This window comes from Puma concolor, chromosome A3, assembly GCF_028749965.1.
Source record: "Puma concolor isolate L17-30 chromosome A3, mPumCon1.1.hap2, whole genome shotgun sequence".
NCBI lineage: Eukaryota > Metazoa > Chordata > Mammalia > Carnivora > Felidae > Puma > Puma concolor.
The window spans coordinates 18,876,847-18,897,949 of record NC_141669.1 but is presented as its reverse complement, the minus strand read 5'-3'; the positions used below and the strand labels follow the sequence as shown (position 1 = coordinate 18,897,949).

The 21,103-nt window shown below is 54.7% G+C and overlaps 1 protein-coding gene across 3 annotated transcripts in view; it reads right to left on the bottom strand.

The window, feature by feature from the left end:
- The window catches only part of KLHL29 (kelch like family member 29), a 312,994-nt gene that overhangs the window by 143,468 nt on the left and 148,423 nt on the right, over positions 1-21,103 (bottom strand). For 2 of the 3 annotated variants that reach the window (XM_086700103.1, XM_086700101.1), the window contains one exon: positions 2,394-2,726. In XM_086700103.1, the coding sequence (XP_086556229.1) occupies positions 2,394-2,726 (333 nt within the window). The remainder of the gene's footprint in view (positions 1-2,393; positions 2,727-21,103) is intronic. The other variant, XM_086700102.1, reaches the window with a different exon arrangement.

Below are 21,103 nucleotides of genomic sequence, written 5' to 3'. Positions count from 1 at the left end.
TTATCCACAACACTAAGCTGTCTCTGCCAATAACCTCAATGGGAGAGACATTCTCGGGTCACTCAGTCACAGTGTCCAGGCCACAGACTTGTCATATCCTGACCTATGTGTTTGCCGAGGGCAAGTGCTAGCCCTTGGCTACTCAGTAAAGATGCAGCTTGCTGACCAGGGAAACCACAGATACCCCAGTTTGGGCCTGCCTGTCAGTTGATGCGGTGCTGGCATGGGGTTAGACAAATAGGCAGGGAGACGGGCGTCTGGGGGGGCGGGTAGCAGCTTGGCCAGATGGCAGAGAGGCACCGCCATGGCCCAAATTCAGTGACAGCGTTCTGGATAGAAGCTGCCACTGGCTGCTGTCTTCCATTTCTGCTGCACACCCCATTCTCCTGAGCATCTCGAAAAGTCCCGGATGTAGGCAGGTACCTTTGTTTGACTGGACAAGCCCTTGCAGGTCTGGAGCAGGGCTGGAGATGGTAACAGAGGGGACATGTGCCAAGGAGCCGGCTGTCCCACGGGCAGGAAATTTTGGCCCCCTCCCCTATCATTGCAATGCTCCCCAGCTCCCCCAGTTGCTGTTTTCCATCAGAGGCTGGGATCCTCTCCTCCCATGTGCTGTGGTTTGGGGCCCTGCCAGTCAGGGATGGTGAATATCAAGCTGTTTGGGAGCAAAGCAGGAGCTGTGTGGGCGGGGCAGCCCTGTGTGAGAGGCCCTCACCACTGAGTCCCCTCCAGCTCCCTTGCCTGGAGGGCCAACCCCCTGCCTCTGGTGCAGCCTGACAGCACCCATAAAAAGGCCTCCATCCAGAGAGGGCAGAGATCGTCAAGCGGGCTCCCAGGTCCAGCTTCTCTCTCCCGACCCGGAGCCCCCAGCGGTCAGCTCCAGAAGCTGCCATTGTCCAGATGGCCAACAGCTGGCCTTCTGAGTGGCCGCCAGATGTGGCTGGCGGGGCAGCCGACTGGCTCCACTGGGCAGAGGTCGCTGCATTGGGGAAGTTCTGGGGGCTGGTGCCCAGGGGACGAATGCGTTTGGCTGGTCTGGGGGCGTCGTGCCCAAATAACTCTCCATCTCCTCTCCTGCATCCAACATTCCTTCCCTCCCCATCTCAGTGGGGAGGTGTTTTCATAACAGGAAAATAAAGTCAATAAGGCACTGCAGCAAGATGTCAGTGTGCTCCGAGCTGGCCTCCAATAGCTCCATTGTCTCGGGCCTCCGCTGGGCTCTGGGCCGGCAGCGCTCAGTTATTAATGGGAAGCAGGGCTGAAAGGGAGTTTTGAAAATCACAGAGACAAAGGCACAGCACACCTGGAGTGCAGCTTTCCAACGCCACGGCCACCTCACAATGGCTGCGCCGGGCCTCCCCCGCCTTTAACTTCTCCCGCAACTTTTATGAAAGCAGGGAAGAAAACACTAGACACACACACACACACACGCACACACACACACACACACACACACACACACACATGCACGCACGCACGCACGCACGCACACGCTGGCTCCTGGGAGGCGGCTGTGAATGGCTGGCTGAGGCAAAGGCGGCCTGCAGAGCCCCTGATCCTCCGAGGAAGCAGGATGGCCATAAACAGGCTTCCTGCCACCGGTGCGGGTCCTGGTCCCTGGAAGGTCCTGGCACCTGAGGGGCTCTGAGCAGCGTGAGGGGGACCAGCTCAGCCTGAAGCCAGGCATGAGACTTGGTGACATTTTCATTTCAGTGTCTCAGTCAGTAATGCAGCCTGGTTTCTGCGGTCATTCCCAAGGCTGGAGCCACCTCCAGAAGAGAGGGAATGGCCTGGAGATGATGCCCCTGAAGCTGACTGCTGGGGCCCAAGGCCTGGGCCCCAACGAAGGTCCAGCCTCGGACCAGCTCTCACAGACTTGGTGTATCTCAGTATCCCCAACCATCAGGTGGGGACAAAAGTAGCGATCCACAGGGTTATCTGAGGCTTGGAAGGCACGGTGGACAGGAGAATTCTCAGCAGAGTAGTTACCAAGTAGTAGATTTATGACTGTTTATGCCTTACTGCTGGTGACTACCTTCTTGCAAACCTAAGTCACTGGTGCCCCCGGAGCGGGGGGACTTGCATGGTCTAAAGTCACCTATTTAGGGAATCTTTATTGCCAACTTGGAGTTCGCTGTCCCTACACAAATTAAAAAGCACTTTGTCAACATGGCATAAGACAACAAATGGCCTCAGCACCTGCTTGTCTTACAAGTTAGTCACAGAGAGAGACTTTACGGCAAACAAAATCATGCGAGCTTTCACTTGAACCGTCGGCCGGCCCAGCCCCAGGGACGCCAATGCCCTGGAGAAGGTGGTGACTGGTGCACAGACCTTCAGGGGAAGCCACGACCCTCTGCTCGGCTCCTGCTCGGAGGGGACGCCGGGCTTACCTTGGTGGTGACGGCGGAGGCAGAGCTGGCCACGAGGCTGGTGATGGCCTCACCGCTGCCGGTAGTGCAGGGAGCCGGGGCGGTGGCGGGCGTGGGCAGCCGGGACGGCACCACGGGCAGCGGCAAGAGGCCGGGCCGGGCGCTGAGGCTACTGGCTGAGCCGCCACCGGCCCCCGCGGTGGCGCTGCAGATGCTGGTGGTCCCATGCGTACCGTTGGCGCTCCACTCTCGGCGGTCCCAGCCCACGCGGTAATCTCGTTCGAAGCGGCTGTGGTGCCGGGACATCTTGCTGGGCCGTGGCTGCTCCTCACAGGGGAACAGAGGCCGGACCTGCTGGCACAGAGCGGAGAGGAGGGTGGTTTAGTCACACAGCAGCCCGGCCGGGACGCCGTCAGCATCGAGGAAGCGCCTGCTCTGTGCGCAAAAAAAGGGTTTTCCAACGACAGCTCATTTCCTATTCACAGCAAGCCCACAATGCATGGATCGCTAGCCCCACGTCACAGAGGGGGGAACAAAGGATTTGTCCAGGATCACGTGGCAAAAGTGTAGTAGACAAGATTTGAACCCAGTGTCAGTTTAGAGTAATGCTTTTTGATTCAGGGGCACCCGGGTGGCTCAGATGGTTGAGCGTCCGATGTCGGCTCAGGTCATGATCTCGTGGTTCGTGGGTTTGAGCCCCGTGTCAGGTTCTGCGCTGACAGCTCGGAGCCTGGAGCCTGCTTCAGATTCTGTGTCTCCCTCTCTCTCTACCCTGCTCTTGCTCACTCTCTTTCTCTCTCTCTCAAAAATAAATAAGCATTAACACAAAATTTAGAGAAATGCTTTTTGTTCTGCAGTGTCATACTCCCCCAGAGCAACGTGCGTGTGCTCATCTGAATTATGGTTGGGATTTTATCCCACCATCCCCACCATGAAAACAAGGTCCCATGGACTCCTCAGGCAGGCCACGCTTCCCCCAACCCTATGACGGGAGAGCGGCCACACCTGTAGGCTCACTTCATAGTGGACAAGGCCCTTTCCATAAACCTCATATTATCCTCCCTGGAGCCCGTGAGCCAGCCGGGCATGGCTCATCCCCAGTGTATGAATCAGGGAGCTGGTTGAGAATAAGTGACTCCCTTGAGGTCAGAGGAAGGGAGAAGGTGGCCAGGATCTCTGGCCTTCGGACTGTGGCTCCATGTAGGGCTCTAGTCTAGAAAGGGGTGAAGCCCCTGGGTGTTCAGAGTTCTTTATAACCCTATGATTTAGTTGCTGGCACTAGAGACCCCAGTGCTCCCTGTGAAGCAGACATCCCCCCCCCCCCCCCCCCCCCGGCGACTCTCGTGGCTATCTGAACGGCAGGCCCTCAGTGTTGTCATGGAGACCTAGACACCCGGGGATGCTTGCAGGGCCCCCTGTGGTGTGAGAACTGGGTTTTGCTCAGAATTACAGTGAGTTGCCTGGTTCCTTGACCGGCCCAGACCCGCTGTCACCCTCAGTCACCAAGGATGGAAAGATACGGGGGAGGCTGACTCGGCTGGAGAGGTGGCAGCAAGGCTGAGGCAGAGGGGAGAGGTGACGGCAGAGTCAGGGCACAGGTGGCGGCCTGGGGAGGGCGGGTGTCTGCCTTGCGCATCACATCCTCAGCTCCGGTCACTGCTCAGGTGTGATTTGGCCTGCTCTGCAACCACTTCTTGTCTGGGGTGTGAGCTCCTGGGGGTCAGGGAGAGCTCCCGGCTCATTTTCCTATCCTGCAAATCCAGCTGGGTCATGGTGGGGGGCTCTGGAGTGACTGGCTAGTGGATGGACTGGCTACCCTATTTTAGAAATTTGTACCTGACTCTACTGTGGTCTTTGCACAGCAGGTCTAGTTGCCAGCTTCTAGTGCCACAGAGCCAGAGCCCCAGCCCAACCCTTGTGGCCTGCTACCTTTGTTCTGCTTGGGGGGTTGGGGGCCCCTGGCAGCCACTGTGCCCTCCCTGGGCACCATGCCCTCTGCCAGACACAAGGGGCACACCGAAGCAGAGCTGACCGTGACCTCTTAAAACGGACATGGGGCTCATTGTTTATTTTATTGTTATGCTCATGGCTTACCTGCTGCCACCACATTACTGTTTCACCTATCCATTATTACATAATAAAAAATGATTCATAAAAATGAATCCCCCTTTGACCACCCCCTCACAGACTACTCTTAAGAGAGTTGTTTAAATAGCTCTCATCACTTTTCTCCCTCCTGCCCACACTGTGACCTGTTCTGATGTGGCTTTTGCTCTGGCCAGTCCTTGGGAGTTGTTCTCACTGAGGTCATGAGTGACCTGAGTGTTCAATCCCACGGGACACTCACACCTTGTCTCTCTCGACCCCTCTCACATTTGGCACGGCTGATCTCTCTCTCCCTCCTTCTAGAAACCTCTTCTCTGTGGCTTCCAAGGCATCATCATGCTCTCTCCTTGTTTTCCTCTTACGTCTCTGCTATTCCTTAGTAGTCTGCTTGGCAAGCTCCTGTTTCTCGGCTCATTCTTGGGGGTCCCCATTTCCCCCACATCTTGTCCCACCCTACACACTCTCCCTGGACAATCTCGTCAACTGTCATCTCTTTCCTGATGACCCTCAAGGCTACATTTCCAGCTCCCTGTCCATCCTAAGTGCCATAACTACTATTCTAGAGTCTGAAGTATACCAGTACATGGTTGCCCCACAGGTACCTCAACACCGTAGGTCCCAGAATTAACTCATTGTTCTTCTGCCCACTCATTCTCAGGGATTCCCTCTCCCAGGGAAAGCCACCCCCATTTCCCCATGTCCATCCACATGTTCAACAGTGAGGTCTTTGATTCTATGACCCCCGCTGCTTCTCAAATCTGCCCCCTCTCCCTCTGCACATCCACCACCCGACTCACAAAGATTATCTCCACCAGTGTCCCTGTTCTGGTCTTGCCCTTCTTACCCATTCTCCACCCAACTGCCCATGTGGTTTTTTTAAGGCACAAATCTGATCACCATACTTTACTCTGCTGCTTTAAATCTTATCCTTCAGAATAACGTCCAGACCTCTCAGCATGGCCCAGGAGACACCTGAGGATTCCAGCGTCACCATTCACCCTTCCCACCCCAGAGGCAATGCCCCGCCATTCCAAACACCTTTCTGGTTTCTGAAGGCATCAGCTCTCTCTCTGCTTGGGGTCCAAGTCAATGTTGCTCCTTTGCCAGGGATGGATTCCCACTCTTCCCATGGCCAAGCCCCATATGTCTGTTGGGACTCAGTTCAGGCTCTGATTCTTCTAGGAGGCTGCCTTGACCCACCTCCTCCAGATCAGGCAAGAAGTCCTCTTCTAGCCCCACCCCGGGTACCTGGTGCCCACCCCATTCCCAGCATCAACGGCTGTGGTATATTTGCTACCTTGAGAACAGTCCCAGGTTTATTGTCTTTGTAATCCTTGCACCTAACACAATGTCTGGCATAGAAGGGTATTCAGTACACATTTGCTAAATGAACAAACAAATGCTTATTTTTTCTTAATCGCTTAATATTTCCAGAAGAGATGAATGCATTTGTGTGAAGGTGAGAAGCTCAGACACAAAAAACTTGAGTCTTCTGACCGGAAATTCCATGCAGGTATCAGGGTAAGGAAATGTCCTATCTCCCGGGTAAGTCAGACCTGAAGCCCCTGAGGATGGCTCAGAAGGAGAACAGAACCTCTGCATGTCCAGGGTTAGCCAGGCCCCACAGCTTAGACTCTTGTTTCCTAACATTCACCTGCAAGGCTCTTCCTAATTATCAGCACCTCAGGGCCACGATTTCCCTAGGTTGGATCATAAGTGTGGCAGAGATGCTGCTGCAAAGCTCACCACACCGTGTCCTCTCTCCGACCACCCAGGAAGACCTCCCCATGCCTCCCTTGCAGTTAAGTTGGGAATCCCACGTCTGAATTCAGGCAGATAGAATGAGAGGGGAGGTGATGGAGAACATTTCCAGACCCTGTCCTCTAAGAGCATCTTATATTAACCTCAGTTCCCTTCACCTGCTCTGGCAACCTCGGAGATGCAGCTATTGGTGGAAGCTATTGCCCCACTAGCCTCGGACTTGGAAAGATTGGGACACACATCTTCACTGTGTTAAGGTGCTGAGATGGCGAGGTTATTTTGTTACCGAAGCCTAGCCTTGCCTGACGGATCCACTAAGACAGCCCTTACATTCCCACAAAACAATACAACCTCACCTAATGTCAAGGAAATCATCTCCTTCCAGCTGGTGAGGATGGAGAGGGGGAAGGGCCCACAGGTGGGCAGAGCATGGTTGGGAGCGGGTCAGTGGAGCCTCCTTAAGCCCAAGGACACCTCCGAGGTCAGTAGATCCAGTCAGCTCGCTGCCTCGGGGACTACCTGCTGTAGGACACTGTGGCTCCATTGTACTCGTGGTCCCAGCACCCGCCCCTCCCCCCACCTCCTCCCGCTGCCCATCTTTTCCAGGCTCCGAATGGAGACTCAGGCAGCTGGAGGCCACGCAGTCTGGTTTCAGCCTCATTAAGTGTATTCAAAACAAAGGTCAAGTCTTTGCATGCCAGGTTTGGGTTAGACTTCATTCCTCAATTTAATTTCCCCTTGCAAACGGAATGAAAGAAATGTGTTGCACAGTTTACCCTGGGTGAGACGGCAGAGTGCCAGCTCCAGAGGTGGCAACTTTAGTCATTCCTGCTGGGCACAGAGCCAGCGTGTCAAAAAGGTTCGGTGTGCCCACACGTGCACCCTGGGTGGTGGTGGGGGAGGCAGGGGGAAGGGCTCGCTGGGGCGGGAGGGGGCCCCACGCGGACAGGGCGTCTCAGACGAGACCGGTCAAGCGATTACAGACAAAACACACACAAGTGCTTCCCTGTCAAGGTGAGCACCTTTTCCTGGCAGGCTGCTGGCGAGCTGGTAGAGGCTGGCACGGGGCCCTTTACTGAGGGACGGAGGGGAGTCTGAGCAGCGGCCATGCCTCTGAGTGTCAGGTGCACTTCTAGCTCTGATCCGGAAACTTTGCCTGCTGCCTGTCCCCGGACCCCTTCCTGTGCTCCCGACTCTCAGATCTGAAATGTGCCCAGCCTCTACGCTGACCCGCAACTGCCCTTTTCTCAGTGTTGCGCAGCCTCTGAAAAGGAGGAGTCATCTGCTTGGAGGAAACTGTCTAAGAATTGGATCCAAAGCTTTAGGTGTTGTTTATTTTGTTTTTACATTTTCTGTGACGTGCTTAGGTTGCCTCTATGATGATAGGAAAGGTAATGTGAAATGAAAGCCTTTTTCGTCAGTACTTTGGAGTCCCATAAGAAATGGTCCGGGGCTATGGAACCTAGCGTAGGCATCCTTCCCTGCCAGGAGATAGGGGCTCCACCCCAGTAAGTGCCTGGTTTAAGGCTCAGTTCAGGCTCTGGAAACCCCATGGAGCTGAACCCTCTTCTGCTTATGCTCCAGTCAGATCCTGAGATCTGACCAGGCCCCAGGTGTTCGGGCACCTCGCTGGCCACCTGGTCAGGTTTCAGATCCTGAAACCTGAGTTGTTCCAGGTCATTGAGTTGTTGGGTTTCAGAGTGTCTCTGCAAGGGGGCCTATACTCCCTGCCCTGTTCTGAGTTCTGGAGACTGTCCTGTCTGCTCTGCAAGCCCAGAGCCCTCAGTGACCACTCCAGGACTCAGACCTGTGTCCCCAGGCAGTGGAAAGAAAGCCAAGTAGGGGGTCAAGAGAGCTGAGTCTGAACCCCAGCACTACCCCTAACTAGCTCTGGGAACTCAAGGATGCCTCAGGTTGTTCCTCTGGAAAGTGGGGGTGGACAACTGTACTGCCCCCAGCATCAAGAGAGAATCCAACCTGAACCCCGCGAGCCCTCTGCACCAGGCAAAGAGCCTGATCACTGGGCCATGATCAGACCCTAAAGCTACGGGGTGAAAAAAGGCCAACAGGAGGCAGTTTTCCAGGATGAAGACAAAGGAGACTGTCAACTATGAAGTTGTGTGTGGTCTGCTCTCTGAAACGCATGGCCATGGACTCCCTGAGACCCCCGTGCTAGGTGGTTGGGAACTGGTAGGGTGCTCTGTCACCCAGGACCCCTGGGAGAGAACAGACTTGGTGAGAAAGGTCATCCTCAGCTGAATACCTGTGACCTGGGGGATCTTGTATCAGGAACCCCAAGGCCTGCCTGGTTAGATAGCCTTCTCCCTGCAGCTCAGGGTACCACGACGGGCTCAGGCCCAAGCTTATGGAAGGCCTGGGCCATTTGGGGCCTGAGGATGGCCTGGAGGAGGAGACTCAGCCGACACCCAGGCTCAGCCCCAGTGCCTAGGCTGCGTCTGTATTTTGGTCTCCCGGATACTTGCTGGGCCCCAGATCAGTAGCCATGCCCCACAGATCACCTCAACATGAATTATTCATGAGTAAATAATTAAGAGTTGCGTGTGCCATCATTGTTAGCATTATCCACGCCGGGCTGGGGCACAGGGGCCACTGTCCAGGAGCCCACGGTGCTGGCCATGTGGACAAGCACACTGTGCACCCCTGAACACGCATCAGGATGGTGGCCCTCTATATCAGGGACACCCCCGATGTGCTCTGGAGACATTGACATGCCCGTGTGCACATGCTGTAGCCAGGATCACAGGTGGCTAATGACCCTCCCCTGGTTCATGTCAGGAAGGCACGTGCAGCAGCGGGCGCCGGCTGTGCGGGCCCTGAAGGCGTGATTAATCCACAGAAGGTAGGGGAGCCCGCACTGCCTCCAGACAGGGAGCTGAGGAATGAGCCACGGCCTGTCCAGCCCGATTGGAAAATGTATGATTGCCTCATTTGGGGGAGACGTGCTGCCAAGTCGGTTGGAACAGGCCATGCCCATCTTTCTTATTTTCTTTTCCCTCTCTGCATCTTTTAGCCTTTCTTCTGAAGCAAAATAATAAATAGCAGCTGAAACACTATCTTGGCAAATGCAACACAAAGGAATACTCCAGGTGCTTCTAGAGAAGCCAGTTTGGCCATGACTTGGCACAGAGGCTAGCAGGAGCTGGGGTGCCCCTCGGAAATGCTTCCCTGCTTCCTGGGGTTGCTTCAACTCCCACTGACCCCCATCCCTGCTGAGCCCTCACTAACTCAGAAGACTTGCTTCTGGCTGAGGCTGCAGGCGTTCTCTGAGCAGCCCTCTCTTCTAGGAGCTCACAGAGGCAGGCCTGTGACCCAGTGAGGGACTGGCATGTTCTGCCCCCCATGTGAGTGCTGCTCCTGCAAGGCCATGCTCCCTAAAGGCAGGACCCCCTCGCCACACCCCACCCCCGCCACCTCTATATCCTCCATGTGGCTGGCCGGGCACAGGCTGGGCTCCTGGACCAACATGGCAAGTTCTTTCTAGTTCAGAACACACCGCAGGAGACAAAGGTGCTGAGGGTGGAGGGAAGAGGTGCCTGGGGTGAAAAATGCAAGGAAGGCTCTGTCAGGGTCCATCTTGCACTTGTTCAGCCCCAGAAGTGAGGCCTCCTCACATTTACCTCATTCACCTCACCCTGGTCCTGGCCCTGCCCCTAAGGGGGAGGTATTCCTCGGGGGTGTGCAGGTGTTCAGCACCTCCAGGTGGATATGAAATGTGCAGCTAGTGGGTGCACACAGAGGTGACAACCTGAGTCCAAGCCCCGTTCCAAGTCTTCTGGACCAGCTCAGAAGCTAAGGAAAGCCTGGAGCATTCACAGGCTCACAGCAGCCTCTCCCTGGTCCTCTGTAGGAAGAGTGACCTGAGGTACGGTTTTATCGTTTGTTTTTTCTCTTAAAATACCAAAGCCGCAGTGGGCAGGGAAATCATTACTGTCACTCTTCCCCTTCTGCTCTGAAGGGGCCTTTCCCTCCTGTCTTGCCTTGCCCAGCCATGAGGGTCTTCACGTGAACCCCCCTCCTCCTGCCACCACCATCAGTCATTCACTCAGTAGGGCAAGTGTGGAGACTGTCCAGCCCAGGTTCCAGGCTGGAGTGGCTCGTCCCAGCCTTCTGGCTTAGCCTAAGCTGGCAGGTTCCACCAAGACCTGTTTGAGCTGCAAGGTCTGGACCCACAAGCAGCCTTTACCAGGCGCTCCGGGTTGTGGAGAGAAGGAGTCAGGGATGTGACAGCTCAGATTAGAAGCCAAAGCAGTGACCTCTGACCTCTGCTTCCTCTCCCCAGGTGGCATCAATCTCCATAACAGAGGGCTTTAGGGTGTCATCTTTATCTTTAATGGAAGACTGGGCACGTGCTTTTGCCACAGCCAGCTACACCTGCCTGTATTTCCCAGGCCTTGGCCCATCCAGAGCTTTGAGGGGGACACAACTCTGCAGACCTGAGACCCGGGGGTGGACTGGCCTCAGGGGAGGGCAGGGAGGGGCCCTTCCACGAAAGGTCCAGCAGTGGTCACAGCAACAACTATATGGCCTTACAGTGTCACTGCTCTCACCCTTCACTAGATGCTTCAAAAGCCACCACATCATTCGCTTCTCACAACATCCCGGTGGCAGGGATGCACCGAGCCTGCATTTCATGAGTGAGGAGAAAGAAGAGAAGACGAGGGCTGGGATAGTGGCTTACGCCCCATAACCCAGACGTGATCTGTGGGTCTGCAGCGTTGTCCAGGTGCTTGCTGGGGTACAGAATTGCAGGCCCCACCCCAGCACTACTGAGTAGGAATCTGCCTTTTCGACAGTATCCCCCCTGGGGAGGGGGTGCTCAGCTGCAGGTGACAGCTTGAGACTTGCCGGCCTAAGATCTGCCTCTTTATTATAATTATTATTTTTTTTAACGTGTATTTATTTTTGAGAGAGAGAGAGGAGAGAGAGGAAGACACAGAATCCGAAGCAGGCTCCAGGCTCTGAGCTGTCAGCACAGAGCCAGATGCGGGGCTCGAACCCATGAACCGTGAGATCATGACCAGAGCCGAAGTCAGATGCTAAACCAACTGAGCCAACCATCCAGGCATCCCTGATCTGCCTCTTAACAGGCCCGTAGTCGGCCCTAGGACCCAGGCCTCCTGAACTCGGCAGTGCTCACTACTGCACCACGGTCCTCGGAAGGCGCTGGGGGGCAGAGGTATTTTGGGGAAAAGCCATATTCCATAATTACAGGGCTTAATACATGACCTAAAAAGACAAATGTTTCAAAATGCTTTTCTGATGATAGGTTTCAGGAAAAATGCCACCGATTCCTTTTCTGGGCACAATTTCTCACGTAAAAAGCAATCTCCCTGCCTTGGGAAGGTGGGATCCAATGCCCGTTTTAGCTGAACAATATTAAAAGAACAAGCCTCTCATTTCCCTCCCTTCCCATGTGCACCTTTGCTTTGAGAAATCTGGCTGTGGGTTTTGATGTAGTGATTTTTTTTCGAAGAGGCGCACATGATTCAGAGACTTTTCTCATGGGACTAATTGACTAGGCATTTGTGCTATTGCTACTGGTGTAAATCATTATAATGGTGATAATGAAAAATAAAAAAGATATTGGAAATGACAGTTGGCAACATAATATCAGCATAAACCGAGGGAAGAAGGGAGGTGTGTGTAAATTAGGGGCTCGTAAACATCAGGATCGATGAGGCTGCTATGGCGGGTGGGTATGGTTTGATCGTTTAGAGGGAGATTAGCCAGAGTCATCATTACCAGGAGCCATCTTTGTTCCTCTGACTCCTTGTTCTTGGGGGCTCTGTGGAGGGTGGAATCACTAAAATCTGGAGCCTGCTTTCCCACGGCCCTGCAGACACACGACTCCGCCACTGGGAGCTGGACTTCCCAGTCACCTCCCTTCTCCAAGCGGGCCTTCTGCCGTCTCGCAGGCACGCCTGATTATTCCGAATCTTGCAGAATTGACTAATTCAACGAGATCTCTCTTCGCGGCAAATGGTGTTCATCAGTGACCCGAGCTGATGAATAAATCCCACTCGGTGCCTGGAGCCAGACCCGGCAGCAAGAGTTGCAAAGAAGAGAGACTGATGCGTTCTCTCTATTTGGCTGCCAAAAATGCTCTTGCAATTTGCTTTCTTCTAGACAAGAGTCTATTCAAAAGTCTATTTGGAAACATTAGGGAACGGCCGTCACATGGCCGGCAGATCATACTGACTGTGACAGGATATTATCTTCCTTGGGAGAGACTCCACCACGCTTTTATTTCCCCGAGTAAGTAGCATCTGATGGCTGCGGAATTGCTCCGAGGTCTGGGGACGTTAAAATCCCTGCCCAGAGCCAGTGTGGAACCGACAGCCTCGTCAGCAGGCGGGATTTGTGGAACCTTCTCCGGCAAGCACACTGCTTCTTCCTCTCCACCTGTGCTGGGACCCGGAGGGCTTCTGCTTATCCGGAATGCCTCCCTGGGGGACCACCAAGTCCCGACCACCTCTGCTCCCACGAGTCAGGACTGCGCGCCTCCTTTTGCCTCCCAAGCAACCCCCTAGGCAAGCAACTTGGGTGAAGACGCGTTCTGTCCTTTTCTTGTCAAACTGCATCAAATTTACTGACCACCTCTCCCCACCCCCATGTCTGGGTCTGTGCAAGTGGGTGAGGACGGGCCGGCTCCTGCCATCAGGGAGAGTGAGCTGCTCAGGAGGTGAGCACACCATCAGGAAATAGGAAAGCGTGAACCCGCCAGCGCTCAGGGGAGGGAGTGGCTTGTCTAGGCTGCCGCAGGCAGGGTAGATCAGGGCGGCCCTGGAGCCTGGGGTAGCTCAGCTTCCTGGGGCTCCGTTCATTACAGAGAACAGACTGTACTTGAGCTGGGACACTGTGAGGGTGGGCATGTGGGTGAGGAAATACATGTGGTGAGGCCAAGGAAGGAAATGCCGGCTTTGCCCGCCATGCGTCTGGCCTGCTGAGCTCACCCCAGATGAGGGCTGTGGAGCACCTTTCAACAGAGAGGGACGCCACAAAGGCCCACACTGCTCACTGGGGATTCCCCCCGGGATTAGCAGGGGAGGGGAGGAGTGTTTGGGGCCGCCTGGGAGAAGGTTTTGTCCCCTGGTGCTGACCACTGAGCCCTCGTCTTGGCCACTCTCCTCCTGACCTCTCTACCAAGGGCCAGGCTTGTCCTGCTGACCTCTCTGTCTCAGAGCCCCTTCGGCCTTTGTTTTGGGAGCTGCTACCCGGTCTAGATGTACTTGCTTCAGATTTTTCCTGTCTTTATTCTATGTCCGTGTTTCTAATTTAATTTAATTAAAAAAAAACACAACACACAAAACACCCAGACCAGAGGGCAGCCTGTTGCGAGGTTGTGTGTTTTATCACCACCCAAGCATGCAAACGAGGCAGCCTCTGTTGACAAGTTCACATCTCCAGTGCAGAACTGGCTGTTTGAACAGCTTGTGTGCAGTAATTGAAACATAGATTTTTGTTGCCTTTCTGTTTATTTTTAGATTAACCAAGCAGGGATACTTGGCTTCCAGGCCGTCGCTTCCACCCCTACTGGGCAGCTTGGGACCGCTGGCCCCATGCACACCAGTGGCAAGGACTACCATGTGCCCCTCTGGCATCTCCCCCGGGACTGTCGTGGGTTTGCCCTACACCTGACTCTGCTTTTGCCCTTCCCTGTGAGCCCCAGGGCCCAAAGCTGGGAAGCTGGTGAATACAGCATGCCCGCTGGCTGTCCCCTAACTCCCAGGTCCCTGAAGGCCGCCCCATCCCCACCGTGCTAGGCTCTCACAGCAGCTCTGGGATCAGCCACTCTCTCGGACCCTAGCAGGAGCTGAGGCACAGGGCATTAGGGCAGAGATGGAACTAGAATGCAGACCTGCCATTCCCAGGGCAAGGGGGCTCCAACAAAAGAGGAGGCCCACGGTTCAGAAGACATTCTCTCACGGCCACTTTTCTGGTTGGGCCGCTTGAGAAACAATTATGGTTATGTCAGTCTGGAGAGGTGGGTTATGCTACGATGATGGCCCCAGATCTCTGGGGCTTAAACTATGTGTGATTTTTGCTCCTGCTGCACATTTACAGCTGGTCAGCTGGGGCCCTGTGCCAGGCCATCCTTCCCCAGGACCCATGCTTACACCGGGCTCTGCTGGGCACTGTGGCAAAGCGAAAAGGCATCCTTTCTGCTCTCATGTCACTGGCCAAAGCAGGCCACACGTCCACGTCTAACGTTAAGTGGGTAGGGGAGGTGCAGCCCTATCAGGTCCCCGGAAGGACCTGGTAGGTCCTGATAGGCTGTAGGGGAAGACAGAGTGCCCGGCGGGCTGAGTTCTCCTCCTCTTGACCCTGCAGCGCCCTTTCAACCACATTCTGAAGGCAGAGCCTGCCTCTTCCTCTCTCACTGTCCCAGGGTCTGCTCCAGACTGGGAATATTGCAGGGGCCCCTCTGACATTTACTGAGCTGAACTGTCCCGAGGGCGGGGCTGTGAGCAAGAAGGACGTGACCAGGCACAAGCATCTTCACACCGTGTTCTTCTCCTACAGAGCATCTCCGCTCTGTGCCACCGCTTCCTGGAAGCCCTCCTGGAGCATGCAGACAGCGGGGAGAGCCGACCCAGGCCTCTGCCGGCACTCAGCGAGGCTCTCTTCTCATTATAGATCCCATGAAATGAAAGTTGCATAGAGGGTTTATTGAACAGGCTGAACTCAGTGGGATATCAGCAGCAAACAGATTTCTTTCTCTCCCACTCCTTCCCTTCAAACGTACCCTGTTGGACCCAAACAGCTTTCTGTGTGTGTGTGTGTGTGTGTGTGTGTGTGTGTGTGTGTGTGTGTGTTGGGGGGCACTTTGGGGTATTACTTCTGTTATTATTACTGCCGCTGCTAGGACTGCTACAACCAAGAACTGTCACATTCTGAGCATTTACCGTGTGTCTGGCACCGCACAGGGCCATCCACATACCAGCTCTTCTAATCCTCACAAGACGTCTGTGGTGATGGTACTTCTACCAAAGCGAAGCAGGGGGAGGTTTAAGTAGCTTACAGGTTTAAGTGACCTATGTGGCCACACAGCGAGTCACTGGCAAAGTCAACTCTGAGAACAATCCCATCCTTGCTTCTCTCCACGGCCAAGTCCGAGCGTTCCCTGAAACCTGGGATTTTGGATTCACGGCTCCCCGCTCTTTATGGCTGGAACTCAGAAGCTGGTAGGTAGCAGGGCAGGGATGTGTGATGCTCTCCAGGCCCTGCCTCCTCCTTCCCACTCAGGAACTGGCTTCTGGCTTCCCCAGAGTGGCCATGAGGGAGGCTGAGAGGACAAGGGCAAGGTGCGGCTGGAGCACCACCACCCTGAAGAGTGGCATCCATGTGTCTGCAACCCGATACTGGCTCTTCTGCCTGTGGGCACCGTGGTGGCTTCCGGGCCACGTGAGGATGCTTCTTGCAGAGCGCCAGTGACTTGCACCCTGGCAGCTATTCTGGAAGTGTGACCATGACATTACCTTGGCCTCCCATGGTCAAGGTCAACTCTGATCCTGCAGAGTCAGGCATAGTGTCAGCGTCCCCAGCTCAAGGGAACACAGGGTATACCCTCCCCAGGGCTCCAGGCTCAGCGCAGCACCAGGAGGATTGTCTTGAATTGATTGGGGGGTGTGGAGGGGGCACCTCCCCAGGAGGAAGAGAAAAGCCTCAGCACTCCTACTATAACTCTGCTCAGGGGCATTCTCCTGTAGTCATCTCAAGACTTATGGGCGGGGGAGGAATGGAGGGGGACTGGGGCTATCCAGTTCCTGTTTTTAATGTGGGGGATACTAGGCACCTTTCATGCTCAGCCTTGAGCCTTGTCTGAGTCTTCAAGACAACAGGAACAGTTTAACATCCTGCTACAGACGATTCAATCTTTCTCCAGCTCAGTTCTCGCCTCCTCCAGGAAGCCTTCCAGATGATGCCAGGTTACTCTGCTACCTCATCCTTTGGCCACACTGCCTTCTAGCCCTTGCTGTGCGGAGTTCATGTGCCTGATCACCCACTAAACTCTGAAAACACGGCACTGGCTCCTTCCCACTGGTTGTCTGGATGGAAACCCTACTTACATCCATCACTCATATCCTTGGCCCACAGTCACATTTGTGTAGACGCTGGCTGCACAGGGCTCAGCCCCAGGGTCTACTGAGGACATGGGAGTGGGCAGGCTGAGGACAATTGGGGATGACGGAGTCAGGGCCCCTGAATGGGTGCCGGACAGCTGTGTGCAGGCCAGATCTCAGCTGCAGCAGCCCCAGGAGAGGGGGGCGAGATGCCCATCTGTTCTCAGCTCAGCTCAGCCCAGGCTGCGGGTACAAGCAGTCCATTTACAAGGGACAAGCCCACAGCAGGCAACCAGAGCAGGGCTGACACCCCAGTGTCTGGGGGTCAACAAAAGATGCTACAGAGGCCTGGGCTTGGATGTGTGTGGGGGTGGGGGTGGGCGGGTAGGAAGGGAGTTCCTGCCTGGGGCTGGGGAACTCTGGTGTCAGAAGCCAGCCTGGCACCATCGGGGTGGACTTCCGGGGCCAGAATGAAAGGAGCTCAGTATTCCTCATGCCAGAGAAGCGAACTGGCCTGGCACCCCTTCCCTGGCCACCCAGGAAATGACTGGGCACAGGTGCAGCATGTAGGGCATGCCCACCCCGTGGCCTCCAGGGCTTCCCACCTATGGGAAGTGCCTGGTGAGCTCATCATGAAGCCAGAGACAGAGATGCCAATACCCCCTCTGCTTGTGTGGGCATGAGGTGGTGCCCGCATCACTCCCCACACCTGACCTTTTAGATCTGTTTTTAAGGCCAGTGCTCCTCCCACTTCCCCTCCAGGCCTGGACTCCCTGACGGCCCTGGCCCTGTGGGCCTTCACCTCAAACTCACGATGCTTTTCATAGGTCCAGCCACCTTGACCTCTTGACTCCAGTAGCCATGTCTCTCCATTTCCATCCTGGCCACCCTGGCATAAGCTTCCAGGATCTCTCACCTGGGTTTCTGTTGGAGTCTCCAAACTTCCTTGCCCTCATTTAGTGTATTCTCCATGCAACAGCCAGAGTGACTCTGATAAAATGCAGGTCAGACCATCTCACTCTTCAATCAAATGCCTGCAAATGGCTCCCATGTCACCTTGAGAAAAAGCCAAATCCTTACAAGGTCCACGAGGCCACCACTTGCCTCTCTTACTCTGTCTCTCCTTCAACAACTCAGCCCCCAGCACACCGGCTTCCTTGCACCTTGTCCAGCAGCCTAGGCCCCTTCCACCTCAGGACCTTTGCACATGCTGCTCCCTCTGCCTGCCCCACCCTTCCCCAGTTCTCCACATGGCTAATGCTCTCATTTCCTTCAGCTCTCTTCTTAAATGTCACCTTCTCAGTGACTTTCTCTGGTCATCTTATTTTAAAATGACAAGCTCTTCCCTTGATTTATTTTTTGATAGCTCTTATTCCCTCTATTAGACTACACAGTTTACTTAGATTTCCCTTGTCTCTTTCACACTGAAATGGAAGTTCTGTAAAGGTAGTGCTTTATAAGTATCGATTCATTCAATCCATATAACACTCAGCTATTATGATGGCTCACTCTCCACTTTTCAGATAAGGATACTGAGGCACAGGAGGGTCAAACAACTTGCCCGAAGTCATCCAGCTAGGGAGTGGTAGAACTGGGACCCAAACCCAGGCAGTGTGGCTCTTAGTTGCCACACTCTTGGACCACCAGTTCTGTCCACTGGCACCGACAGTGCTTGGCCTCATGTAGGTGCTCAGTAAATAATGAAAGAATGAATGAATGAATGAATGCATGAATGCCATAACCCCATGTCAGTGTGGCCCTGTGCTGTCCTCTTCCTCACATACAGAGATACCCTGGGTTGAGGACTATTGCTGTCCCCCCTCTTACACTGCTCTACCCACCAAGCTGCCCACACCTAATGGGGACAAAGTTACTCAAGGCATGTTAAGGGAACGAATCTGCCCTGTGTCTTGAAGTGGTTCCTATTGCCTGTGGCCATGGGGAAGGGGGCAGTTTAGGCTGGCTGGACAAAACGCCTCCCTCACACACACCTCCCTCACAAAGCCAGGCTCCCAACCCCTCTCCCTGTCCATCGCCCCCCACAGAGCCCTGTAAGTCTACCAGGTGGGTGTAGGGGGAACCTCATGAGCGCGGGTGGGTACACGTGACGGGCTCCTAACAGCCCCAAGCATCCTGTTCATAATGCACCAGCACCGGGAGCACTCAGAGGGAACAGCCAGCACTCCCCCAGGAGCAGACACATCTACGATGCAATTCCTTCGAGGAAAATTACTCAGGCAGCCATTTATTAAAACACAACTGCTCCCGAGGAGGCCTTTCGGCAGTGGAAATACCAAATAGCTTTGAAGCTCCAGCCGTCCCCGAAACTGATGAAGCAGACTCCTAGGCACTATCTGACTTTTAATCTGTCTGCTCTTTCCCCATCTGGAAGGGCTGATGAAATGTTACACTGCGAGGAAACAAGGAAATAAGTAGCTTCGGAGGTGAGGGACATATATTTAATTTCTTGCCTTGGTCTGCTATTTGCATAAACCTCAAGGGAATAACCAGTAGAGGAAAGAGAAGAAAACTAACACTACGTGTCTCCAGGGCCAGGCACGGTGCTTAAAGAACATCTGCCTTTGACATTTAGCGCTCATGGGCAGACTCGGGAGGGACATTTCATTGTTGTCTCTCTGGCAGAGGCCACTGGTGCTCCCCATGTCTGTATCCCCCTCTTCCTTGGGGACCACAGCGGGATAACACTGCCCAGTCGCCCCCTCCATTCTAGCTGGGGCCGCGTGGCTAGTTTTTGCCAGTGTGTGCAAACACACGGGTCCCTCCAGGTCTACATGGTTACAGCAGGGCTTCCTTCTCTGCCTTCTCTTTCTCTGTTCCCGGCGGGAGATGATGAGGTCCAGGTACCAAGGAAGGAGTGTTGGTTCCCGTTGGGGTCACAGAGCAGACCCATTGACTCCCTTTAACCGGTGACTTGGGAAAGAAACAACCTTCTATTGGATTAAGCCACTACATTCTGGGGTTGCATGATTAACAGTTAGCCTGCATTGACTAACACAGTCTTTCACAGATGGAGAAGCAGAGGTTCAGAGAGGTGAAGGTCACTTTCCTGAGGTCACCAAGGGCCCAAATCCAGCAAAGCCTGAGTTGTGTGCTGGCGAGACCTGATTTCCCCGCCTTGGGTGTCTCAGGTGAATGGCAGCTGTTCTGAGCCCATCTTGCAGCTTCAGCTCCCAGGGGGGCTGAGTTACACAGAGGCTGAATCCCTGCGGACCCAGGCAGGAGACCGTCCCTGCGGGATGGTCCCCCTCTGCCTCCATCGTAGAGAGTGAATGCAGGAAGGGCAGAGGCCGGCTGCTGGCTCTCCAGGGATTGTCTTCTTCAAATGCCCGACAAGCCCTGTGGATGGCACGTGGTTTGCAGAAAAGGTCAGCTCCAGAAAGCAGGAGACTCAGCAAATCCCCAAATAGTCAGACCCTGAGCTTGGGCCGCCCCTGAGTGCACGTGCCATCTGGAAACAGAACAAGAGATGGGCAGGGGGGAGAGTGCCTCCCCCACCCCCGACAGACCTGGATCCGGCCGGCGGCTAATCCCCGTTCAGATGGGTTCTCTCTGCTGCGGGAGCATCCTGGGCGTGCGGCTTCCAGACAGGCAGCTCTGTTGAGGCTGGAATAAGTCCTCTAGACGCCTCGTGAATTTCTGCTCCTTAATGAACATGTGCACAGAAGATTCGATGGAAGAAAGGATGGGAAAGCACGAACTTGCCAGGGAAGAAGTATGATTGCCAAATTCCGAGAGGCTATTTTAAACACCAGATTAAAGGGATGGAAAATTAAAACAGAGCAAAACAGAGCACCACACCGCCCCGGTTGCCTGGGTGAGCCCTTTAGTCTCATTAACACTGCTTCCCAAGGCCACCGGCGTGCCACCCACACTGGGGACGACAGCACTCTGCCTGTGCTCTAACCACTCCCTGGGGTGCCAATTACTTCCCAGGATTAATTCTTCAGTTTACTAGACAGTTCCAGCAGCCGTGCCGCCGCGGCCACGGCCAGAAACAAGAGCTCCTGGATGGGAGTCACACCTACTGGTTCCCAGGAGCTGGACTGTGGACCAAAACCCACACATCCTCTCGCACAAGAAGGCACCGGCCCTGTTGCCATCCACTGGGAGCACTAATTGTGTGGGTTTTTGGCTTGGACTTAAAAAAAAAAAAAACACCACGTTTTCAATTGTGAGGGGCTGGAGTAAGAATGGTGAGCATACTGTGTCTGAGACCAGGAATCCAGGGAGAGTAGCTGCCTCAGACACCTGGAATTGCCCTGCATGCTGGTCAGCTCGTCTTACTGTCCTGAGAAAACAAAAGATGCACAGAGCTGCTGCCAGACTTCCAGCCCACCAGGCAGCTCTGGCCAGCATGCAGCACCGTGCCAGCGTCTGCAGGGAGGAGTCCATCCGAGGGCTCGCTCAAGGGGCCCACTGTCTGGCAGGGCTGGACTGATCCTCAGGGGGATCTTACACCATCAGACAGTAAGTGGTGCTTCTGGCCAGCGTGCACGGGAGCTCCTTGAGTTCTGAGACCTGGTCTTCTATCCTCGCCTTCCCCACAGCGCCCCCGTGGTGTTAGCTAGGCCCAGGGGTACCCTTCCTTCTGTCCATCCATTCACCCCTCCACTCACCCACCCATCCATCCGCCCACTCTTTGATTCATTTCTCTGCCCATTAGGGCATCAACTATTTGTTAAGCATCCGTTCAGATACTTTGCCAGGCATCAGGAAGATTACTGTCGAATGAAGAAGATGAGAAAGAAAGGTGTGGGC